Here is a 22,513-nt window from a genome sequence, read left to right as displayed (position 1 = left end):
TCACCAGCTCTCCTGTCTCTCCTGCACAACCTATTGATTTCTTCCAGGCTCGGAGCAACTGTGGTCCAGTGCTGTTTAGGCTTTGCGCTTTTGGCGAACTGGTGGAATGGAGGGTCACTGGGGAGGGTTGGAGAGCTTACAGATTGGAATTGACAGAAATCAGTCTTTGGTGACAGCAGCCAGGGGTTTGGGGGAGCTCAAAAACAAAATGCTGTTAGCGGGTGTTAATTTACCACAGCAATGCTCATGTAGAACCTGAATTGATGGAAATAGAACTATAAGGTGCATCGCTTCTATTGGACTCACTCCAGATTGTTTAGAATTAGTGTGAAAGACAAACCAAATTGTTGGAAATGTAAGACAGATGACGGCCAAATACTATGTCCTATGGTCCTGTGATCAATTTTGGACTGGGATACATGATATCATATGTCGAATTCCAGGTTCCATTCAACCCAGGGTTATTTGTTCTGGGAGTTAGGTCCACTTCAGACTAGTTTAATGATAGCCAGAAGACATGTTCTTTTAAAGTGATCATATTATGCTTTGGGCTTTTTCCCTTTCCTTTTATTGTTTTATATATCTTTTTGTGCATGTTATACTGTAGGTTTACAAAGTAATAAAGTCCACCCTAAAAGGGAGTTACCATCTTCAACAGAAAACACTGTTCACTCACTGCTCCAAACTTCTCTATTGTAGTACAGCCTTTACTTCCGTGACGAACGTGCGTCGTAATAATGCTTGCCTAGCACGCCCTCATGCTCTGCTTCTGACTGGCTAGTAGTCCTTACCTAGCTAATGCGCATGTGCAACCCCCAACAAAGATGGAACAGAAGTGAGATGCCTCGCTTTGTAGCTAAAACAGAGAGCTTAACACACAGGGTGAAAAGAAGAGCTGCAGCAATGTGCAGTACAACAAAAAATATAGTGTTTATTTGAAAATTAAACCACATAAATCTATTCTGGTACAACCTTTAAATACAGTTATGAACCTAAAAATGCTGTGTTTTGTATTTTGTTTAATAATTTAAAAAAAAAAAGTTAATCACAAAAGAAAGAACTATAAGGAAACTAAGGAACTATCGTAATGCTATGGCAGGATATCATTTTTTTTCTTTCACACCTAAACGTAGTTTTCTGCACATATTTGCAAGATACTCGGCTTGTAATCAAAACCTTCAGGCACATGGCAGTCAGTTTTGGGCAGATGATTTGACAGCAGTGTTTTATGGTTTGGTTTGCCAACAGGAACACCAGAGCTGAGTCCCCCTGATTGTAAAGAGCTGGAGACCAAGTTGAAGGAGCGCGAGGAGTTTCTCCTGCCTATCTACCACCAGGTGGCTGTGCAGTTTGCAGACCTCCACGACACCCCAGGTCGCATGCAAGAGAAGGGCGTAATAACGGTGAGCACTTCTTGCAGGCATGTATCGCTACAGTGCGAGGGTGCAGTATGTGAATAACGTGACAAGCCCGCAGGGGAGTATCAGTCTAGCTGCACCTGCGTGGTGACTAATGTTGGGTCTCACCAGGCTGTAAGACTCGTCCTCATAATTATCTCATGATGACCCTGGTCAATCACCTCAGAAATCACAGAGTAGCCTCAGGCAAGCCCCATCCCATCCTGTGCCTTCCCCGTCCCATCTTTCATATACAAACATACGCACACTCGCTTTGACTGCCATCCATCTGTGAAAGACCCTTCTGGTCACGTGAACAGTATGAACTGGAAAGACTGTACAGGTCTGCATGTTTAACTCGGGTACACCAGCAGTTCAATCCGTGATAGAAAATCAGTCCACTGTGATGAACCCTAAATTTACAGAATAACATATTTCTGTAACACCTATTAGCCTAATTGACAGTGTTAGACTTGTGAATCCACAACAAAATGAAAAGATTCCCACATCCCATTTTCCTAAACCTGAATTATTATAATAATTATTATTTCTGTTAAAGCAGACTGTTTATATTAGGTAGAAATATACATCATCTCATAAATCCACACACATACCGCCCAGGATTATGTAATCAAAATTAAAAAAATAAAATAAAAAATGTTATCAAGCCAAAGCACAGGCTGTCCGTTTTCGCTACTGAGTTCTATGTCATTGTGACAGGAATAGGTTAAGACAGCCAGGAACTTATTCATATCCCTTTTTATATTTATAAAGAATGAATTACACTGACTTGAGTGTTGACATTTAGTAAATTCTAAAATGTAGGCAGTATTAGCTTCTAATAACCGTAGCTGCATTTGAATGATTGTTTATTTAATTTTTTTACTCAACTCAGGATATCCTTGACTGGCCAACGTCCCGTCAGTTCTTTTACTGGCGCCTGCGGCGTCTGCTGCTGGAGGACACCGTGAAGATGAAGATCCAAGCGGCCAACAGCGAGCTGACAGACGGACAGACCCAGGCAATGCTGCGTCGTTGGTTTGTGGAGGCCGAGGGGACTGTCAAGGTAAAACTTCACCACATAATCCTGTGCTTTGTTCTATGTATAGTCTCTCAATACTGACTGAGTGGAAAATGTGGAAATCCATAAGTGATATCCTATTGGCTATATAGTTTGTAAACTAGAGGTTCCTTTTAAGGGCGTAAGCTTGATGATTGAATTGAATTCATTTTACTCACACAGATTTTAAATATATGCTAAAAAATAAAAAGGTAGTAGTTTACTGGTTTACCTCATGTCAGTTAACAAAAGTTACCAGTAGAGCTTCATTTGAGGTGTCAGGTTATGGTTCATTAACACTAGAACCGCCCGAGCCGACACCATTACACCCAGAACACACCGCAGGCATAAGCGTAGCGCAACTATTTTTATTTTATATTTTTGCTGTGTTTTCGCACCTGCCCTGACTTTTCCTGAATATCTATTCGGCACATGGCTATATTGTAATAATTATACAATAACGTTTGGAAAACAAATATTTAGGTTAGTTAAAAAAAAAAAAAACTTTAGTTGCCAAGAACAGTGCCACTTAACATTGGTACTTTCCTACTCAGCGGAATAAATGCATTTGCATAACGGGCCTACAACACAATAAGATAATAAATGGGACATAGGAACTCATTTGCACAGCAGTATTAATTTGCATTCACTTATGATCACTAAGGTATGAAGGCCCACAGTATTCATCCTGTCATATGTGTAAAATATCAGAAATTAAAGCAAAACTAGTCACACTAGACTATTGGCTATAAAGGTTGTGTCCTGATAAGGTGGTCCTGTCAGTTTTCTACTTATTTTAACAAAACACTTTCAAAGTTTCTAAATTGTATTATTTTATAGGTTGGTGTGGATGTGCATGATCAGATGGCAAGTTGTGTGTTGACTGTTGAATTGAAAGACTTGCGGCGCATGGGACAGATAGGGAGACAAATATAAATGCTAAGGGGACTTGTTGTCGTTCTTTTGTATGACTAAATGTGAAAAAGCAATCATTTGCACCGTAAATATATGTCCCATGTAGTTTACTTGCCAAAATAAATATGTTGAAACTTTATTTCCAGCCTTTCATGTTTTACGCTGCAGGTTATACAACTCAAAACAGCTTCAGATAGAACCAAATGGAATAGAGTGCTTTTAAAAAAAAAAAGTAAATCGATTGTTTTTGCGGATGTTGCTCACAATAAGAAGCTCACTAAATAGCACATTCTACACTGATAAGGGTATACTAGTTTTGCGTGGGTTCCAGCAGTTCGATAGACTAGCTGTGTATGGTTTGTGGGAGCTGTGTGTGTCCTTGCTGTAAGAGATTAGCGCAAGCGCTAAAGAGATGGAGAAGGATTATGCGATAATGGCCCCTCCGCCAAACAAAAGGATACAAACGCACTAGGGCTTTGGGTCTGGCGGTGCTACGGATAAGGGCAAAAATGACCATATAATTATTCCAAACATCTCGCAAAATAAAATCCAAGTCAACGTAAAAGCTAAGAGATTGAATGTGGCCAAAGAACTCCAGAGAAAACTACAGTGCTTATTTCATAATTTCCTCAATACACAGGGAATGATGATAGGTTTCTTTTTACCCGGAAGCTCCTACTCCTTCTCCTCAAGGTGCACCAGATTAAGAGGTAGTAAGCATTCCTATTAAAGCACGCTATAATACAGATGGACTGATAACTGGTAGTTAATAAAAAATAAACATCCCTCAGAGATAATAAATAAACGCTGGTCCTTCCGGCCCAGTCTCAGGCTCAGAGGACCAGCCGCGGGGGTGACAGGAGCCGGCCCAGCGTCTGAGATCTCCTAAGAAGTGGCCTCCTTGTTAGCTAATATATTATCCCAATCAGGACTGGCTGTCTTAAGCCACAATTAATCACAGCCCTGGCACGTGCAGATAGGAGAGCAACACGCTGTTTCTTAATTAAAAGCAAACAGATTAAAAATGATTAATAATGGCATTAAATGTTCTTGTGGACGTCAAGCAGGACTGTTCATAAAAAAAAAAGGCAAGAGCCCATTAAACCCCTCAACTCCCCAAATCTTTGCTAAGCCCTCCAGCCTGGCTTTGTTTGGGATCAGAGATGCCAGCACTCATGAATACTAATGTTCCTATCAGGTCCATTCAACAAGACATCCGGGCCGCACTTTGTGCCTGGCCATCTCTTTTGTTGTTGTCATTTATTTGTTGATTTGTAATATCTTATATATTGTATCCATTCACAAGTTGTGTAAGTTTTAATTCTTTCATGGGACTTTTTTTACATTCACAATTACATTACGAAAAAGTGTGATTTCTAGGCCTTATTTATCCCAAAAAAGACAACTCTATATCTTCTCCCTGCATTATACAGGCCTATCTGTGGGATAATAATGAAGAGGTGGTGGCATGGCTGGAGAGGCAACTAGCTGAAGAAGAGGGCGCAAGGTCTGTCGTCGATGAGAACATCAAGTACATCCGCCGAGATCACATCCTCAAGCAGATACGCAGGTGATCATTCTCTATTCAGCCTCAGTGTGGTGAAGAGGAATACAGTGCAACTCATTTTCACCTGTCACTACTCCCATCCGCCCACCTGGCCATCCAGGTGGCATGATTAGGATGTGGTTTTCTTTAATCTTCCCTTTTTATTTTTCAGCCTCGTCCAAGCCAATCCAGAGGTTGCCATGGATTCTATTGTGCACATGACCCAGCACATCTCACCCACACAGAGAGCCGAGGTGGTCCGCATCCTGTCCACAATGGAGACGTCAGCCTCCTCCTAGTGGGAGCCTGGCCTCTCCTCCCCACCTGGCTGAAGCACAGCTCAGGCCGCAACCACAGCCAAAGGAAGCCCAGCTCAGCCACACCTGCTCCGGACTGAGACCTGGGCTGGGGACTGAGGCTGGAGGAGCCAACAGGATGGCCCTTGGCAGCTGCCAGGTTACTGATGAATTGTTGGCTATGATTCTTACTAAGCAAGGGTTCACATGACTGACATCAATTATGACGTTTTGTAAATTGTCTTACATGTACGCTAGTCTTAACATAAATCCATGTATTTTGTATTTGAGTGCAATTGAAAATTGACTAAAGAAATATCTAACATGGTATGTGTGGAGTTTACATATTTGGCCAAGATGGATGTTTGATGCTTCCATGATAATCGGTGACCTCAACACAACAATAAATTTCAAAATGTTGTCATATTTAAATTGCACCTTGGTTTGTGACATATGCTTGTTTACATTTGCGAGCGTTTTGATGACCAACACGACAATGACAACACAATGCTGGGGGCATTAGCGATAAAGGGGTTTTTACACTTCTTAATACGGAGCTCTTAGTTACTGAACAAAGACGGGGAACACTATAACAGATCTGGACGGGAGAGCCCAGCAGGGAGCAGGGACAAGGTCCCTTTTAGACCCCGACTGTTTCACAGTTTCCCTGCAGAGAGCAACGGGCAGCTCGCCTCACAACAAAACCACAGCTGTCCCTTCTGTTCTCACTCCCACAGTACACACACATATGCTGCTTGAGATGCACTTTACTGCTTACTGTTACCTCACAGCGCACCCAGAATCCAACAGGCCCAGTTTGAACTGCTGCATCTTCCATGAAAAACCCCTACATGCACAAAGTGGTACAAACAGTAATACACACAGAGATGACAAGCGTTTAAATGAGCATTGATAATGGGACTATGCAGAGTGGATAATATGTAGTCTGTACTGGTTTACGTTTACATTTTTTTTTTATTAGTTTTACCATCGGCTCCTTAAACAAATTATTACGATTTTATTTGTTTGTTTTTCTTAATAAAGACATATTTTTGAATCAACAATTGGTTGGCTAATTGTAAAATTTTGTGAAGAAAACAAAAAGACTACTGTTCACTGGACTTACATAAATATGGTGTCTAATTTACACTGTAATCCACACTAACTGTTCTATGTGAAGTTTGTACCGTACGTGTGAAATGTTACTTATTTTTTTAATATTATTTTTTGAACTCAATGTTTGAATGGCATATTAATTCTCTACTTGAGTTTGTTACCAACAGACAGGCATAGTGTGACATCTGTACGAGAGTAAGAGTACATAATAGCAGTAAAATGGCACTACAATCTGTCAGTCCTGTAGATCATTGCGTCATAAACTGTATGCTCTGTAGAAAATGCAACTTGAAATGGCTTCGTGGCCCATGCTGTGCCTTTCCCATGGCTGTACTGTATTGACATGTAGTCTAGTTTCTTTACATGTAACTGGTTGAAGAGGATGGAGAACAATTTAAACTGAACACTAACGGTGTGTGCAAATCTAATAAAGCTTACCCAACTTAGTTTGACGTGCGTGTGTGCAAAAACTTTAAAATCTTTATTTGTGTTACATTAAAAGAAGAAGTAAAAAGACACTTTTAACAAACTCAAGTTTCCAAGAATTTGCAGTAATTTAATTTGTCAATTATTTTTACACTGTATATTGATCCTCGGGACAGATAATCACATCACTGGAAGCCTCATTAATTTCAGCAGTCAGAACAAAGTCTATTACTCTGGAGAGACATTTTCTGATTACTCGAAAATGATAGTCTTCCCATTCCTCAATCCACAGATGATTAAAGTGGCATTTTCGTCCTGGCTTTAAAACTTCAACAGTATTAAGGAGGATGAAGCCGATCAAACAAATATTAAGGGATCTATCTCATCCTCTTTTTTTTTTTTTTTTTTTTTTTTTTGTCTCATTCTTTCACATCATTCCCTTGGCTCTGTCAACTCTTTTACCATCCTACCAACAAATATGTAAGACAAATTGAGTTGCATGCACCCAATACCCACTACAATTATAGGAGGCCCAATAAGAAAATGAGTTATTTGGTGGTATAATTGGAAATGTGCTTTGCTTGGTCTCTCTGGTCTTCCAGAGGGGTTTGCTCATTTGTGGTGCCATGCTAGGCTGGCTAATTCTTTTTTTAATCACCGACAAACTGCAGAATCAGGTCCCTCCTCAACCACTGGAGTGGGGGGAACGGGAGTGTTTGGTGAAACTTGCAGGAAAAGGCGCACTGTTGTCCTTCCTCTATTTACTATGTGGCTCAGACATGTTGATTTATAGTAAAAATACATTTAGTTACATCAACAATCTTTGTTTGCCTTTTGGTTGAATAAAAGAAAATACCTACTTTTTAGGTTACAATAACGGAACTAAGCAGATATTTACAGAATTTATTTTATTTTTTACTTCCTGATTGCCAGGCCTCAGTGAGGGCTGATTTCAGGCAGAACGGTGACAAAATCAGAGTAGGGAACAGCAAGAAATATTAATGGAAAAAAAAAGGAGAAAATCAGTGTCTGTGATGAGATTGAAATTGAGGCATTAAGATAGCGCAGAGGGGAGACTCAATCATGCATCTGAGGCAACCATAATTCCACATTTGCGCGTCTCAATGACTTGACAGCACTTGAGAGACAATGCCTGTGACCCAGTTGCAGGATTCCAATTAGCAGGGTGTATGCAACAGTTGAGATGAAAAGAGAACAGGGTCTTTACAGAGCCCCAGGGCTGTCTGATTACTGCCTGAAAACAAGAGTCTTTTGCCCGTGACAAAGAGTAGGCCGACACAGAGGGAGTGCCAGGCCCCAGCTGTTCTCATTCTCTCCAGGCTGAGGATTCTGAAGAGCTTATCTCCGTGCGCCCGCCTGCCTTTTTACATTTTAACTATATTGGAAAGGGTATAGCAGGCCAGCAACTCTAAGACACTTTTCAGTGTGCCATGAATTGTGTAACTGTTGATAGGTTTTTCTTCTAAACAAGTGACCTCCGGGTCAGAAGCCTGAATCTGTTACCTCAAGTCAAGCCCATACGCAGAACGCCTGTTGTTTCACGTGAGCAGGTTTGTGGCCTGCCTCCAAAATATTTTCAATTTCCAAATTGAAGGAAAACTAATAAATAAAGAATTAAATAAAAACAGTATACATTTCCATACCTAAAGTACAGTATACTAAGGCAATAGCACATGAGGTATGTTTAATGTAGCATTTTCCCCAAGCACTGCAAGAGTATACTTGTGTATTATTGTGCATTCCTGTAACCAAGTTCAAAGTACAAAATTCCAGGAGACAGCGCAGAATTGAAATGTTACGAATGAAAGACTAATTTGTTAACATGTAAATAAGTTATAAATAACACTCTGTAAGGTCTTGCTCCAGACTAGGTGGCAAAGCTGTTTCTGGTTGTTCTGCCAGAGTCAGGATCAGACTTGGGTTCTGGTTCCAACATGTATGACTGGCAATATTTTGAATCCCACTATGGCCACGCCAAGACCCGCCCTTCAATACAATAGTAGTGTGTATTCCCACACTACTATTAGCCAGGCGTCCATGTTTATATGTACAGGTGCTATCACCTGACCAATCCCCTAACCTTAACCACTCGAGGTGAAATGCCTAACCCCAACCAATCGAGCTGCGTCATAGGGCGGGGCTTTGCGTGGCCATAGTGGGATTGGTAATTTTGTGTACGGCTGAGCCGAACCATGATTACGGGCTGAAACATGGATGTATTAACGGTCTACGATTAAGAGAACGATTGGTTTTGGATCACACTGGCATGCCCTACTCTGCTTCTGACTGGCTAGTAGTCCTTACCTAGATACTGAGCATGTGCGATAGTGAAATATGTTCTGAGCGGTTTATGTCCTAGTTAAAGTGGTTTAATAATGTTCTGTTAATGTTATGGGTGTACACTTATGTTATCGGGGGTTTAGTTGTGTATAGTTGATTTAGTGTTCATGTTTATCTATAACTTATTGTTGCACCATGACCAAGACCCGGGTGGGGAGTCATTGCTTCTGGGCAGGGAGGAAGGGTTTGATGGCTCTTTAGCAGTTTGGGAAACAAAATCTGGCTCATGAGTGAAACTTTCTGAGCATCCCAATTCATCGGAGAACTTCTATTATTTATGGTTGCTGTTATCTTTTAAGTTATTTGTGAACAAATGTATAGTGTACATTGTTCTTAAAATCAGGTTGTCATGATGGAAAAAGTATTTTTGTGGTAGTGATAAGTAGCCTTATGGTTTATATTAGTAATGTATCTTTGCAAGTTTAACTTAACATGCTTATTTTAGACATGACTCCAGAAAAAAATAAGTTATGTTTACTAATGTTTTGTGATTCTGTGATTTGATTTGTGTTCTGCATCAACTTACCGCTCTGTGTTAAAGGGATATTTCACCATTGGGAAGATATGAATTGGACAGAAAATATGTGTTCATGTGGATGAAAGACTCCAAATCCCAGAAAGCTTTGCAGAGAGAGGCTTAACCCCTTACTGAAAAGTAGCTTAGCTTCAAGATGGCTGACACTCGACTCGCTTTGGCTCGCTTTGGCTCGCTCCGGGTAAATAGTCCAACCCCCTACGGGCGGATTGAAAACATGCTGATTGAAAACTAGCTGGCTTGTAGTCCACAGCCACTCTAAAACATAACTGGTTTAAGGCAAACGGGTTTCCAAGCTAATTTCAAGTAAAGTCAGCCCTAAGCCTAAGGATAACAGTGTAAACTGTAAACCTTTTTTTTAATTGCTAATTTTAAACACATTTTATTTGTTGGTTAAGTACTATTTAGGATATAGCTTGCATTGTTATTTCAAACTCAATATGTCCGTTAGTCAAAAGTTCACATATCATGAATAAATTAGTGGTTCAAATTGGTAAATATAGACTTTTGATTTCCAACCAAAATGATACATATCCAATGCCCACTAACACACCAACTCTTTGCATGATAAAGCTTAAGGGTGTGAGTTATAAAAGCAGTCCATTGACATTAAATTTAGTGCCCAGAATAATGCTGCCATATAGTTTCAAATCAAACAGTACACAAATCCCAGTCTTGCTGGAATTAATCTGAATCTCTAATGGGAAGTAAAACACTATTGTCACACTATTGGCTAGCGTGATGGTGGTGCCTTGGAGTGAGATTTCCCTGTGCATTTCAAGGCTTTCATGATTTATAATGTTTGATAGACTTAAATGATGTAGGGCAAACCGAATTTCTGAAAAGCAATTTCCCTCTATAGATCAAGAAATTAAAATGAATGACGTATTGTATCTTGAATGCAGAGAGGTCAGTGTGCAGAGCTAAAGTCACAGGCAGTGAATCTCTCCAGGGGCAAGAAGGCAGCCTGTCAGCCAGCTGCATGAGAGACTTAATCTTCAATCTGCGTTTGGTGCCACAGGGGTCAAAGATTACAACACCCTGTGATCATCACCTCATAATGCATACATTCTCATTCTGTCAGAGCTTTGTAAACATTGGTTGACTAACTGAAGAGGAGGGCTAATTCACAAGCGGACAAAGCTGCTGCAGAGAGGAAGAAGCATCAGAACAAGACAGAGGACTTTAAATCAAAAGCTCATCACAGACTAAATGTTTTCAAATGATTTGATCTCGACGCCACTGAAAAATGCGGTTTTTATTTTAATAGTAAAACGATACCCCAAGCAAAACTCCCTCATCAATTGTCTGTTTTTCATCTTCAGGAGGAAATCAATATTATACTGTAGCTGAGTACACAATAATGAGGTTGCTATTGGTCACTATACTGCTGCAGTCTGTTGCTGATATTACTGCAACATTACAGTAACATAGATCCACCAATTGGGACAATTAAATGCAAAAAGCTCCTTATAGCTGCATATTGCAGACCAGGTGATGCTTCTCTCTGTACCATGCAGTCACAACTCCCCCCCCCCGACATTAACATTCATGGAGCCACTGGAGTGTGGCGAGCCGCGAACATCGAGCCAACTATGAGGGTGGAGAGGGATGATGCACCCCCCAACCTGAATAGGGTTGTATGAAGGAAGGAAGGGTTGGGGTGTGGTGTGGTGGAAAAGGTTGCCCAGTTTGGAATTGTGGTAAAAGGTCAACAACCAAGGTCTTTGGCCATATATCACAATTATTACCGTAGGTCATTGACTGGTATGGAAATCAGAGGAGCAGTGACAGGTTCAGATGGCATGCTGGAAGAGTGGGCAAGGCCAGCAAGAAGTCACGGGTGAATACTGTATCAGTAAAAATGGGGTGGCGTGGCTCAGGGGACGCCATCATCAGTCTCAGCTGTGCTTACGGCTAATTAACAAATGCTAGCATGCCAAACTAAGATGTTGCATGGTAAACATTAGGCTATACTGTTCAAACAACAGGCTAGCATTGTCATTGTGAGCATGATGTTAGCATGCTGATGTTAGCATTTAGCATCATCATTCTCAGCTTTGCTTACGGCTAATTAACAAATGCCAGCATGCTAAACTAAGAAGTTGCATGCTAAACATTAGGCTATACCGTTCAAACAACAGGCTAGCACTGTCATTGTGAGCATGATGTTAGCATGCTGATGTTAGCATTTAGCTCAAAGCTAAGAACAACCTCACAGAGCTGCTGTAGACGGATAAAGTCTGGTGAGTAAGCAAACTTCTGTTGTGAAATGTTTGACTGAAATTTGTACAGAGTTGTAAATAGAAGCGTAGACATTTTACTTATAGAAGTAGACCTCCATTTTGTTCACCCATAGTAATTTCCTGGTAGGCTATATGAAGGCTAGCACGCATTTATGTTTACCTGACATGCACAAAATGGTACCTTTGTGTATCATATTTGTGTTTCCATGGCTTCAGCATCACCTCTATTTATGAAAGCAAGGATGTTGCAATCTGCAGTTACTGTTGCTAGTTTGAGTTTTAAATGTAGCAACTCAGTCTGCATTGTCTAATACAAACAGTGCGTACTTTAACGGAGCCGTGGGCACTCATGTACTATTATTGTGCAAAGCTGTATGTCTTTACCATTTAGCATAAAAATACTGAATGACTGATGGCTTCAGGAGAAGGCTATATAAGAACATGCAGCCTGCTAAACACATGCAAAGCATAGACTACTCATCACAAGTTATGGTGCGCACCAAGGTGCTGACTAAAATAGTTTTGCTGAATGCAAACATCAGTCCAGCAGTGGCCCATTTCGAGAGGGGCGCCACATTAAAATGCATGTATTACGGGCATATCAGTGGAGCGTGGAAAGCCAGCTCCCTATGGAAATGTTGGTTTACTGCTTCTCATAGGGCCTGTGGAAGGGCTTATTTGTGATCTGTGTCCTCTGGCTCTGAAGGACAAAAGCAGCCAACCAGGGAAATCATTGTGCTTGACAACATTGCATACAGTAGTGTCATCTGACAGCGTTGGTTTGAAACATTTAAATCAGACAGATAAAGATGTTATAAGAAGCTGTCCCGCCTCCAGAAGGGTGGTGCTGAGCTTGATCCTACTCTACTGCTGCAAAAATTGCTTCTACTTTGCAGTGTCTTGACTGACCTGCATGTGGTGTGGATTTGGATTTCAAGAAGGCCTACATTTCAGGTGAATGTGCTTCTAAGGCTCTTATACGTGGTTAGATTCAAATAAGCTACTAGCTAAATGTAATTCCTGCTGTAAAAGCTTGCTGCTTACTGGTAAAACAACCTGAAGAAGGCAGCTTTCACCTGCTACACAAAAGATCCTGGGAGTACAAAGGAGAGGAGATGTGGACTTGGCAAAAATAGTATAGGTGATGAACCCCCCTTCTACCCTGGTTGTCATCAACCCCATTACACACACACATGCACACGTACATTTTGCAGAGCAGAGCCTTTTTACACATGAATATTACGCGCTTGATTGCGACAGAGAAAAGCAGCAGCCTTCTGTCTGTGTCTTTGTCTCAGTGTTCCTATACAACACACAAAGTGATGTGAAGGAATTCAGCACGGAGAATGTGTAGCATTGTGCAAAATCAATTGGGGCCAAATGCCTATTAATGCCCCTATGTGGCATGCTATTTCAGGCGATTATTTTGCATTTTCCTTTTTCTTTGTCATGTAAAGCACTTGGTGACAACATCTTTTGTCAAAACCAAGTTTATGAATACAGACTGGTATTGTAAACATCTTGTAATTATGTTTTTGGATTATCACGAGCAACATTGGCAGCTGTCGGTCTATTAACATTAGCGTTGTGGAATGTTACCGTCTTATCAATTTGAAATTATCAACATTTTGTATGCAAGGGAAACTATGTCAACAATTAGCTTTACTGGGATAGATCATAAAATAACTGGGAATTTGTTGAATTTAAATGCATTATATTGTCATCAAACTCACTAAAAAATGAAGAGCAAGTGAAATACTGATTAAAGTCTTAACGAGCATATCTGCTCTGGCTTTTGTGAGTGAATTACTTGTCAATATCTATAACACAGCACTTGGCCTTGAGGATTAAGCACTGCTGGAGAAGAAAGTAGGTGGGGAACACTCATGATTCTGTCCTCTTCAACTTTAATCAAAAGTACACTGACGTGCTGCAGCCCCCTCCCTCTCTTTCATAATAATGGGCCGCTAAAAATTCAGGAGGCAGGCTCCACATCAATCACTCGCCAGATTTGAGTCCAATGCAATAAATATGTAAATGAGGAGAAGCCAATGTCTCGTAGCTTTGAGATCAGCGCAGGGAGAAAAAAAGGGAAAAACTGTATTAATTGCCCATGGCCAGAGGAATCCTATTACTGTGGGCATTGATTATAAAATTGTATGTGTGAATGATTTTCATGCAGAAAGTGGACTACCAAGCCTAGAGCAAAAAAGTGAAGAAAGAGTCAAATTAGCGAATAGGCCCACATTTTGCAAGGGACTCAAAGGAAACAGCAAGAGAAAAAAGGCCAACTCAAAGTTCAAATAAGATTTAGATTAGGAAATGAAAAGGATTTATATCTGAAATTACAATAAAGTATTATCTAGTCCTAACGTTTGTCCAATTGTTTAACTGTTAAAACCTTTTCTCAGGTATTATATTTTTTCCATTTCTCAGTTTTTAGGTAGTCAAATGTATAAGCTAACCTAGGAGAATTGGGCAAATGATATCATTCTTTTTTTTCTTTTTTTCATTCAATAGCCAAGTCCCTTGGTGTGGTGCCCCAATAGACTCTCCTCTGTAAGATAGTTTACATTTTTCCACAACAAATGAGTGACAACAACGACAAAATAAAGTTTTAGTCTGGAGAACTGTTATGTTTTATACTCACCTTTCCATAAGCAAATTGAGCAAAATGACATTTAAACTCCCAACTATATACATTTGGTAAAGGATCCAACAAACTGAGCCGACTAATAATGTCATGACAGTCTCATGTTTTGTGATAATAAAGAACTGTCAGCCATACTAGTAGTCAAAGTGTCCGTCTGGCCTTTTCACTTCTGGATGAACGGTCACTTGTTTGACAAAGATTCTCAGACTTATGTGTGTAATACGTACAAAATACAAAATATGTACATGTTGGACACAGTGAAATTAGTTCTGCAGTAAAATAAAGCTATGTAAAAATCACGCCTCAGAGGTCAGAAAACCATTAATGTGCATGGTTTATCCAACAGTCGCCATAATCACTGTCAGCTAGATTTAAATTGATTTGCTGGCCTCGTGTTTGACATGCAAATCTCTCCCTTAATCGTGGCATTTTGTTCAGATAAACAGGGATTAGTTTGATTAACAGCATAGCATTATCTCCAAACATTTAAACAAATGTAGGCTTTAATTAACAGAACATCACACCATTGAAAACATGGAATACATTTTTTTGTATTTTTATTTTTTCTGAATATTTATTTTGAAATTCTTCTTTTTAATTGAATTTGAAATAGTATAGGTATACAGTAGGTGATCTCTGGCATCATAAGGTAAATCATACAGTATATTTGGTATTATTGCATGCAATATATTTAATCACTATTCTAAGACTCTTTTGTCTGGTACTATTCTCTTACTTTTCCTTAATGATCTGGACATGTAAGTTACATCAAAGACGTTAGTTAGTTAGTTAGTTAGTTAGTTATGTGTGACAACATTTTTCTTCTGAGATATGGAAAATAGACAATCAACTAAAAATGCTAAACAGACCAGTTTATGTTAAAGTACACAATTTACTGTAGCCTACTTCCCAAGCTTTCTCATTAGAAGACTCCAACATATAATTCCACTCTTTATCAGAACTGTGAACAGTGAAACTGAATTAAAGTCACTCTTTTGTCACTTTTCCCTTGTCATTGTACTATCTATATATCATCTAAATCAACTTGTTTCCACTTGTTCCAGTTGGATCATCATCATCAAAACAGACATAAAATTGAAAATCTGACAATTACTCTGCTTCAAATCTACCAATCTGCTTTTGAGAAAGGTTGAAGTAACATAGAAATGCACTGTGAAATGAAGCCACGTGGAACGGACAGTAATCCAAGAGTGTGATGGCACTGTCTAGAGTAACATCCACCAGCTGATGGAGATGGGGCCTCAAGCTTTCCCCTATTATCAGCTGGACCCGGAAAAGACATAATATATCCGACCACACTTAGAAATGGCCTCTCAACATCTAAATTATCTTTTTTTCCAGAGGAAGTTAGGGTCTTACTATGTAAAGGATGATCCAGTTGATATATGTATTTTTCCTGCTGGTTCTTCTAGCAAATAAGGTCTGTGTATCCAAAGCTTACATTATTATATCCATATTTCTGTGTGCCATAAAGATCCATTTTTCAAACACATAAATGAAGCACTAGACATGGTGACATTACCACTAACATAGGCACTGTAATCATTTTGAGTTGATCCCAGATGCAATATCCGGCCTAATCTGCAGCTAAAAATAGTTCTTAACAAATGCACAATTTTGAGTATTGTTTGTTCTTTCTATGGCACGCATCCATGGAGCGCCAGGAAAGACCCTGGACACTTGGCGCATCATCGCTGACTCAGTGAGGTCTGACCTCAACCTGGGCAAGTGACTGGTCCCTTGTCTTGTGTCTGTCTGTGTGTGCGTCTGTTTATGTACGTGTTTGTGTGTGTCCGTTTCTGCATGTGTTGTTACGTCTCATTCCCTCCCAGCTTTTCCTCACAAAAAAGAGTATGTTTGTTAAAAGCTAGTGGCCAAATGTTTCAGGAATTTTTTTTCTTTATTACATGAGCTTTTAAATGACCTGTTTATGTAGAGTTCAAGAGTCTTCAACAGAACAGTGGTCTTAACCCTCATGTTGTCCTTGGGTCTGACCCATTTTCAGTTAATTTTTTTTGGTCACAAAAAATGGGCCGTCGAAATAAGCGCTGAAAATGTCAACATTAAAAATATCCATTTTTTTTTTCATGGTTGACGGAAGACAACGAAAGGGTTAAGGCTGAGAGCCTCAGTCAACTTAGGGAAGTCGGAAAGTATTTATTGAAAAATTTACTAATTTGTTGGTGTTGTGTTCTTGGGATTTGTTGACAATAACAAAAATATGAAATATCGGCAGCATTAATTTGGCCCCTTGTGTGTCTGGCGTTGATTAAGGGCGTGTCAAGGTTTACACGGAAGTGTGCTTTGGCTTCAACAATAGGTATCAGCTTGCTTGTCCAGCATTATGCTATCCTTTAGATTTTGTGAACAAATGATGAGATGTCAAACCCAAACTGCATCTAAAACATCCCTATTGAAACCTATGGAAGGAATACCACATCCACAAACACGTTTTTACTGCAGTTGATGGTTTGTGACCCTCCTCGTCTGTCCTGCCCTTCCCCCAAACAGCTCCACTGATCTGCTCCTTCAGCCCCTTGCTTCACTGCTCACTGGTTCGATATTCAGTGTTTGTCCTGTCCTCCTTTGTGCTGCTCTCACCTTTCCCTGACTCTAAAGTAGTCCCTCTGTCATCCGCCTCTTCTTCACTACCAGCAGAGATGCCTCAAAGTGTGACTTAACATTTCAGACAAGCTCATGAAACATCCCCAAATAGAATAAGAAGCTCCTTTACATAACGTGAACACACACACACACATGCCCACAGACACACGGCCATACAGCACAGGCTATTATATGCATTGATAACTTTCCAATTAAAAACAATTTCTTTCCGAAATGTATCTTGGGCTACTATAATTACTTTGTTTTTGTTTGCTGTCAGCGTTTGGAACATTACCATGAACTCATTTGGATAAATCAAAAGGCAAACAGGCGAATAAATATTAAGCAGTGACCGCCAGGCACAAATAGCATTTAAGCTTCTGTGGTGTTGTGTGCTCTTCCCTAACAGGAGGCCTGCTCAGCAGACATCAGGCACTTTAGAAACTCGACAGCTCACTAACATTTGCAAAGTGAGCCGAAAAGAACGCTGACCAACTGCTCCTGGATTTGTAAGTTCATTGATTGCTGGCTAGATGTTTCCTCTGGATTAGCCAGTAGTCAGTAGCACCACAATTCTGACTTTGCCGTTATCATGTATATCATTTCAAAAATCCTAGCTCTCCCTGTCTAGATATCAGAGTTCTGGATAAAGAGGTATCATTTAGGAACCTAATATAAAATACCCAATGTTACAGCAATTAAACACAGGTCGCAAAAAGTTATGTTGCCTGTCTAGCAACTCAGAAGAGTTTTTAACACAATCAACACAGAAATAGCATCACAACCATGTCACTGAAATAATGGAGAGATTCTCTCTGTTCAATGAGGCAATCAGTCACAGTCAACTCAATATATCAATATCAAGTTGTTCATTATAATGATATGTATTCAAAGCTCCACTAAGCAGTAGAAGTGGGTCTCTGTGCTTTTCCCATTCGAAGTGCCCAGACACACAATTACTGCGTACTGCAATGTGCTGTCTTTAGAGAAAAACGTTAAACTTCCGTGACACTCAGTACAGTAAATTAGGCATAATTGATAGCTATGTCATTAGAAGTAAGCAAGTATGTAAGCATACTGCATGTATATTTATTTAGACAGTACCTCCACTGGTTTCATACGATCCAAGATGATTATGGAAGTTACGTCACTGTCTGGAAATATATTTTTTTCCTTAAGGGATCCCGTAACATAATCAGTTTGGTCTGTTGAAAAAATCATTTTGAAAAAATAAAGTGCACACTAACAAATCCCTGTTCATTAGACATTTACAAAATCGAGAATCACTCGTATTTGAAAGAACAAGTACTATATCCCCCCTTTCCAAAAAAGATGAACAAATAAAAAATGATCCATATGTGTTTTATTATACAGTGAATGGTCGTAAACAACGGTCTCGTGAACTTAACTGGAACAATCAAGTATGTCTCATAAAAAACACATTGCTGCTGCTGCTGCTGCTGCTGGCAGTGTATGAGACCATCAATGTGAATAATTTGACATTTCATAACCAGGTTGAGTCTTAGCTGTTTGGCAAACTGAGCTGCAAATGACTGTTTTGTACTACAAACATGCTCAGATAGTCAGAAGAGGAAGTGAACACCGCGTCTCACAACTAAAGGTGCAGGATTTCGCTGTGCATTCATTTGGCAACGGTTTATTAGTATTTTGTGTGTGTGTGTGTTTTTTTTATAATGAGGACATAGTACAAACTAGCACAGTGAGTGACCACAGAAATAGAACGGCTACAAAAGTTTGGTTTGTTTGCATTAAAAGGTCTGTCCATCGGTTAAATACAATGCTGATATTCAAACCCTGAATACTGGAGCTTTACGTAAACAGTTGACTGTCCTGTACAGTTGTCCATTATTCTATTTATAACACTAGACTCATGTTAAAGTCGAATCCTTTTTCTGTTACATATAAAATTTTCAGATTTATAAAGATATCCTTTTGAAGGCAAATATGTGTTGGCAATGAAATAATTAAAAAAAAAGAAAAGAAAAAGCAATGCACGACAAATAAAGAGAAACAAAAAGAATGTTCCCACAGTCCTGAGAGAGGTATTTGGTCAAATGTATTGATCATCACAATCATATTCTGTTATTAAATGACAACATCTTGTATTACACGTGAACTCATGGTGTTTATCGGTATGCATAAAAACACTGAAAGGTAGTAAAAAAAAAGGCTGTCATGCACTTTCACATTACTGTAACATCGTAGGGACAATCATGTTGAATATGTGGCAGAAAAGGTTTTTGTAAACGGTGAAAAACAATTTCTGCAGCATATAAATGTGTGTGTTTATTGCTTGATCTATGAGGCCCAGCATTGTGAAAGTATTAATTAGTCAAATTCACAATAAAACAATCTATCGATTGGCTATAGTCAATAAACAATTATGCTGACATACAAATATAGAGATTTATAAATAGTTAAATAGAGCTTAACAAAACTGTAAGCACATAAATAAATAAATACACAAATAAATAGATAGGTAAATGAATAAATCCATAAATAAATAAATAAATAAATGTATACATTCAAATTAACAAACAAAAAAAAGCGTTGATTTGCCTTCAAAATCCATGTGAGTCTTGTGGTTGGGTGTCGGCTGTTCACCACACAGTGCCTTCGCTCATTTCTGAAGAGGGTTGGGACAGCTGGTTGGTGTATCCGTTGTCACTGAGGGACACAGTCGTGTAGGGTGTGCTGGGGCCACACATCTCGCTGGAGATGCTGTGCATCGAGCCCGGCATGTTGGGCTCCGGACTGGGTGAGTCCGCAGGATGATGGGATACCGTGTCAGAGAAACAGTGCATCTCTCCAGGACAGTGGTGCCCTGGGTGGTGGTGGTCTATTGCTCCTAATGGGGTGCCAGCGGGGACAGAGGAGGGCACAAAGCCCAAGTCTGCTGGAGTCTGAGCATGCGATGGGGGGCCTTGGTAGTACTCGTAATTCCCTCCTGAGCCGTAGTATTCACCAGGATAATCTGCATTCATAGAAATGTCTGGATTAGTGCACAGAATATATCAGAATTTAAAAAAGGAAATATAAACAATGGCCTACAAATTGACTTTTTTTATGTTTTTCAGTCAAACCAACAGACCCCTAACTCAATAGACCGTGTAAATTATAGTGAATATATATATATCAAGCTGAAAGCACATTTAAAATAGGATAAAATAAAATAGACTTTATTAATCCCACACTAGGGAAAGTCCTGTGCTATAGAATCTCAAAAGAAAATTAAAATACACACATCACAATAACACAAATACACATTAAAAATCCTAGACATTTAATTTACATTCTAGTTCATGAAATGGTTTTTAATGTCAAAGAAATGATCAATGCCACATCTCTAAAACATACAGCTCACCTCCATAATAAGAGAAGTGTCCGAGCTCCTCTGCTTCCAGCCTCTCCCCCAGCGCCCTCATCCTCCTCTGGCCGCGGAAGAACACGTGTCTCCGGCCGCCCAGAGAGCTCAGCTGCTTCATGCGTCTCTCTTTGGACCTCCGATTCTGGAACCAAACCTTTAGGACGAAAAACAAAACAAAAAAAAGAAGATTATTGATGAGTAGCGTGGATAACACAAGCAGAGCTGAAATAACCACAAGGAAATAACGTCACCCTGAGCAATGATCACAGCAACATGGCTGAGCTCCCCGTTGCGATACAATTGATTATTCGATTGTTTAAGGATCGAAATGAAAGGAATAATACAGCCTAGACTAGCCTACTCTCTGTGAGTTCCTGAAAATTTAACCTTGCATGTATTGCCACAAAAATAAAAAATAAAAATGCAGTTAAAAATGCGAATAGGCTGGGAGTTGGAATAAGGATGTTTTAAATGCGGAAAAGCAAATCTAAAAGTATGATGACACATTCAGCCCATTCACTTTGAAGGGGTTCCGATGTCGAACACGTTGCGTCAAGCCATCAGGAAATTTTTATCAAGGGAGCTTTTTAAAAATGGCCATGGACATCACATCAGTGCTAAGTGAGTCCTGCTTTTAAGGGTTTTAGGAGCGCAATGGGATTATGGGGAATAAAGATTATGGGGAGGGGGGAGGGGGGGGGCTATCTGAAAAAAAGAGAGAGAATAAAAATCAACAGAGCATTAAAGACACATTCCCTATGGGTGTCTGCAAAATCTGGTGTCCGACAGATTTTTTTTTTAGTTTTAGTTTTATTTTTCATTAAAAGCTTTTTAGAACTGGACTTTGTTTTGTAACATGTCGGTCCTAGAGGCTCCGTGTGACCTGGTGGATAGCACTCTGGATGGGACTGATGTGTCCGATAATGGATCTAGATGGATTACACGGTGCAGCAAAAAAAAAAAAAAAAAAAATCACTTTCGGTGTCAACTCTGCTGTTCTTTTCTTTCCTTTTGCCTTTTACCTGGATGACTCTCATGGTGAGGCCGGTCTCCCGGGACAGCTGCTCCCTGATGTGTCTGGTGGGTTTCGGCGTGGCCGCGAAAGCCGCTTTCAGGGTCTCCAGCTGCTTGGCTTTGATGGTGGTCCGAGGCCCGCGTCGCTTCCCGACGGCGCTCTGCTCGTCGTTCTCCGTGTTGTTGTCCTTATCGGATAAATGTCCCGTTTCGGAGTCCTTCTCGTCGTCCGGCGGGTCCTGGGAGTCCGGGGACAGACTTGGGTCGCTGCTTGTCGTGACTGTCAACAGAATCAAATACATTGGCTGTGGGCTAGATAGCACGTGGATCTGAGGATCTGAATCATAGGCCTACCCGCATGAACCATAAAAAAACAGCGCCACTTTAATAGTTAATATACCAGCATTGAATATAGGCCTATTATAAATATTCGGAATAGCCCACTGAGAAATACAAATCTGCTTCTGCTAATAGGGTTAATAATAATAATAATAATAATAATAGCCTAATAATAATAATAATAATAATAATAATGATAATAGTAATGATAACCAATTTACAATTCCTTTAATAATAATTTTATTTAGAAAACCAATTTCCTTTAAAAAACAATGAACACCACACAACAACACAGGTGTGCATGGCCTACCTGAGAGGAGGATGGTGTCTTTCCCGTTGTTGTTCTGGTAGTCCTCCTTACAGACGAACTTGAACTCGTCCAGGATGTAGAGCTCCTCTCCGGTGGACAGCTGCTTGTTACACATCACACACGTGAAACAGTTGAGGTGAAACACTTTGCTCTTTGCCCTGCGGACGAGATCACTGGGCAAAATGCCCTGGGCGCAACCGTCACACTTGGTCCCAAATGTCCTGTTGAAGACGGAGATGCAGTCAGAAGGGGTGGGGGGGGTGGGGGGGGCAAGATTCAGTACAGA

At 40.0% G+C, this 22,513-nt stretch overlaps 2 protein-coding genes and 1 long non-coding RNA gene across 12 annotated transcripts in view; 2 read left to right on the top strand and 1 right to left on the bottom strand.

Annotated features, from left to right (window-relative positions):
- Nucleotides 1-6,792, top strand: part of acaca (acetyl-CoA carboxylase alpha) — a 34,479-nt gene extending 27,687 nt beyond the window's left edge. For all 10 annotated transcript variants that reach the window (XM_032533230.1, XM_032533227.1, XM_032533229.1 and 7 more), the window contains 4 exons: nucleotides 1,249-1,403; nucleotides 2,293-2,463; nucleotides 4,806-4,942; nucleotides 5,091-6,792. In XM_032533230.1, coding sequence (XP_032389121.1) covers nucleotides 1,249-1,403; nucleotides 2,293-2,463; nucleotides 4,806-4,942; nucleotides 5,091-5,217 — 590 coding nt within the window. In that variant the 3' untranslated portion in view covers nucleotides 5,218-6,792. The remainder of the gene's footprint in view (nucleotides 1-1,248; nucleotides 1,404-2,292; nucleotides 2,464-4,805; nucleotides 4,943-5,090) is intronic.
- A 2,036-nt stretch (nucleotides 6,793-8,828) lies between these two features.
- The window catches only part of LOC116700937 (uncharacterized), a 14,427-nt gene continuing 742 nt past the window's right edge, over nucleotides 8,829-22,513 (top strand). The window contains exons 1-2 of the long non-coding RNA XR_004334766.1: nucleotides 8,829-8,949; nucleotides 10,588-10,590. This is a non-coding gene — a long non-coding RNA (uncharacterized LOC116700937). The remainder of the gene's footprint in view (nucleotides 8,950-10,587; nucleotides 10,591-22,513) is intronic.
- Nucleotides 18,500-22,513, bottom strand: part of LOC116700936 (LIM/homeobox protein Lhx1) — a 5,302-nt gene continuing 1,288 nt past the window's right edge. The window contains exons 2-5 of the mRNA XM_032534410.1: nucleotides 22,228-22,448; nucleotides 21,587-21,858; nucleotides 20,562-20,718; nucleotides 18,500-20,171 (exon numbers count right to left, since the gene is read on the bottom strand). Of these exons, the coding sequence (XP_032390301.1) occupies nucleotides 19,798-20,171; nucleotides 20,562-20,718; nucleotides 21,587-21,858; nucleotides 22,228-22,448 (1,024 nt within the window). The 3' untranslated portion in view covers nucleotides 18,500-19,797. The remainder of the gene's footprint in view (nucleotides 20,172-20,561; nucleotides 20,719-21,586; nucleotides 21,859-22,227; nucleotides 22,449-22,513) is intronic.

Source organism: Etheostoma spectabile, chromosome 13, assembly GCF_008692095.1.
Source record: "Etheostoma spectabile isolate EspeVRDwgs_2016 chromosome 13, UIUC_Espe_1.0, whole genome shotgun sequence".
Taxonomy (NCBI): Eukaryota; Metazoa; Chordata; class Actinopteri; order Perciformes; family Percidae; genus Etheostoma; species Etheostoma spectabile.
Note: the sequence above shows the minus strand (reverse complement) of the source record. Positions and strands in the feature narration are given on the sequence as shown.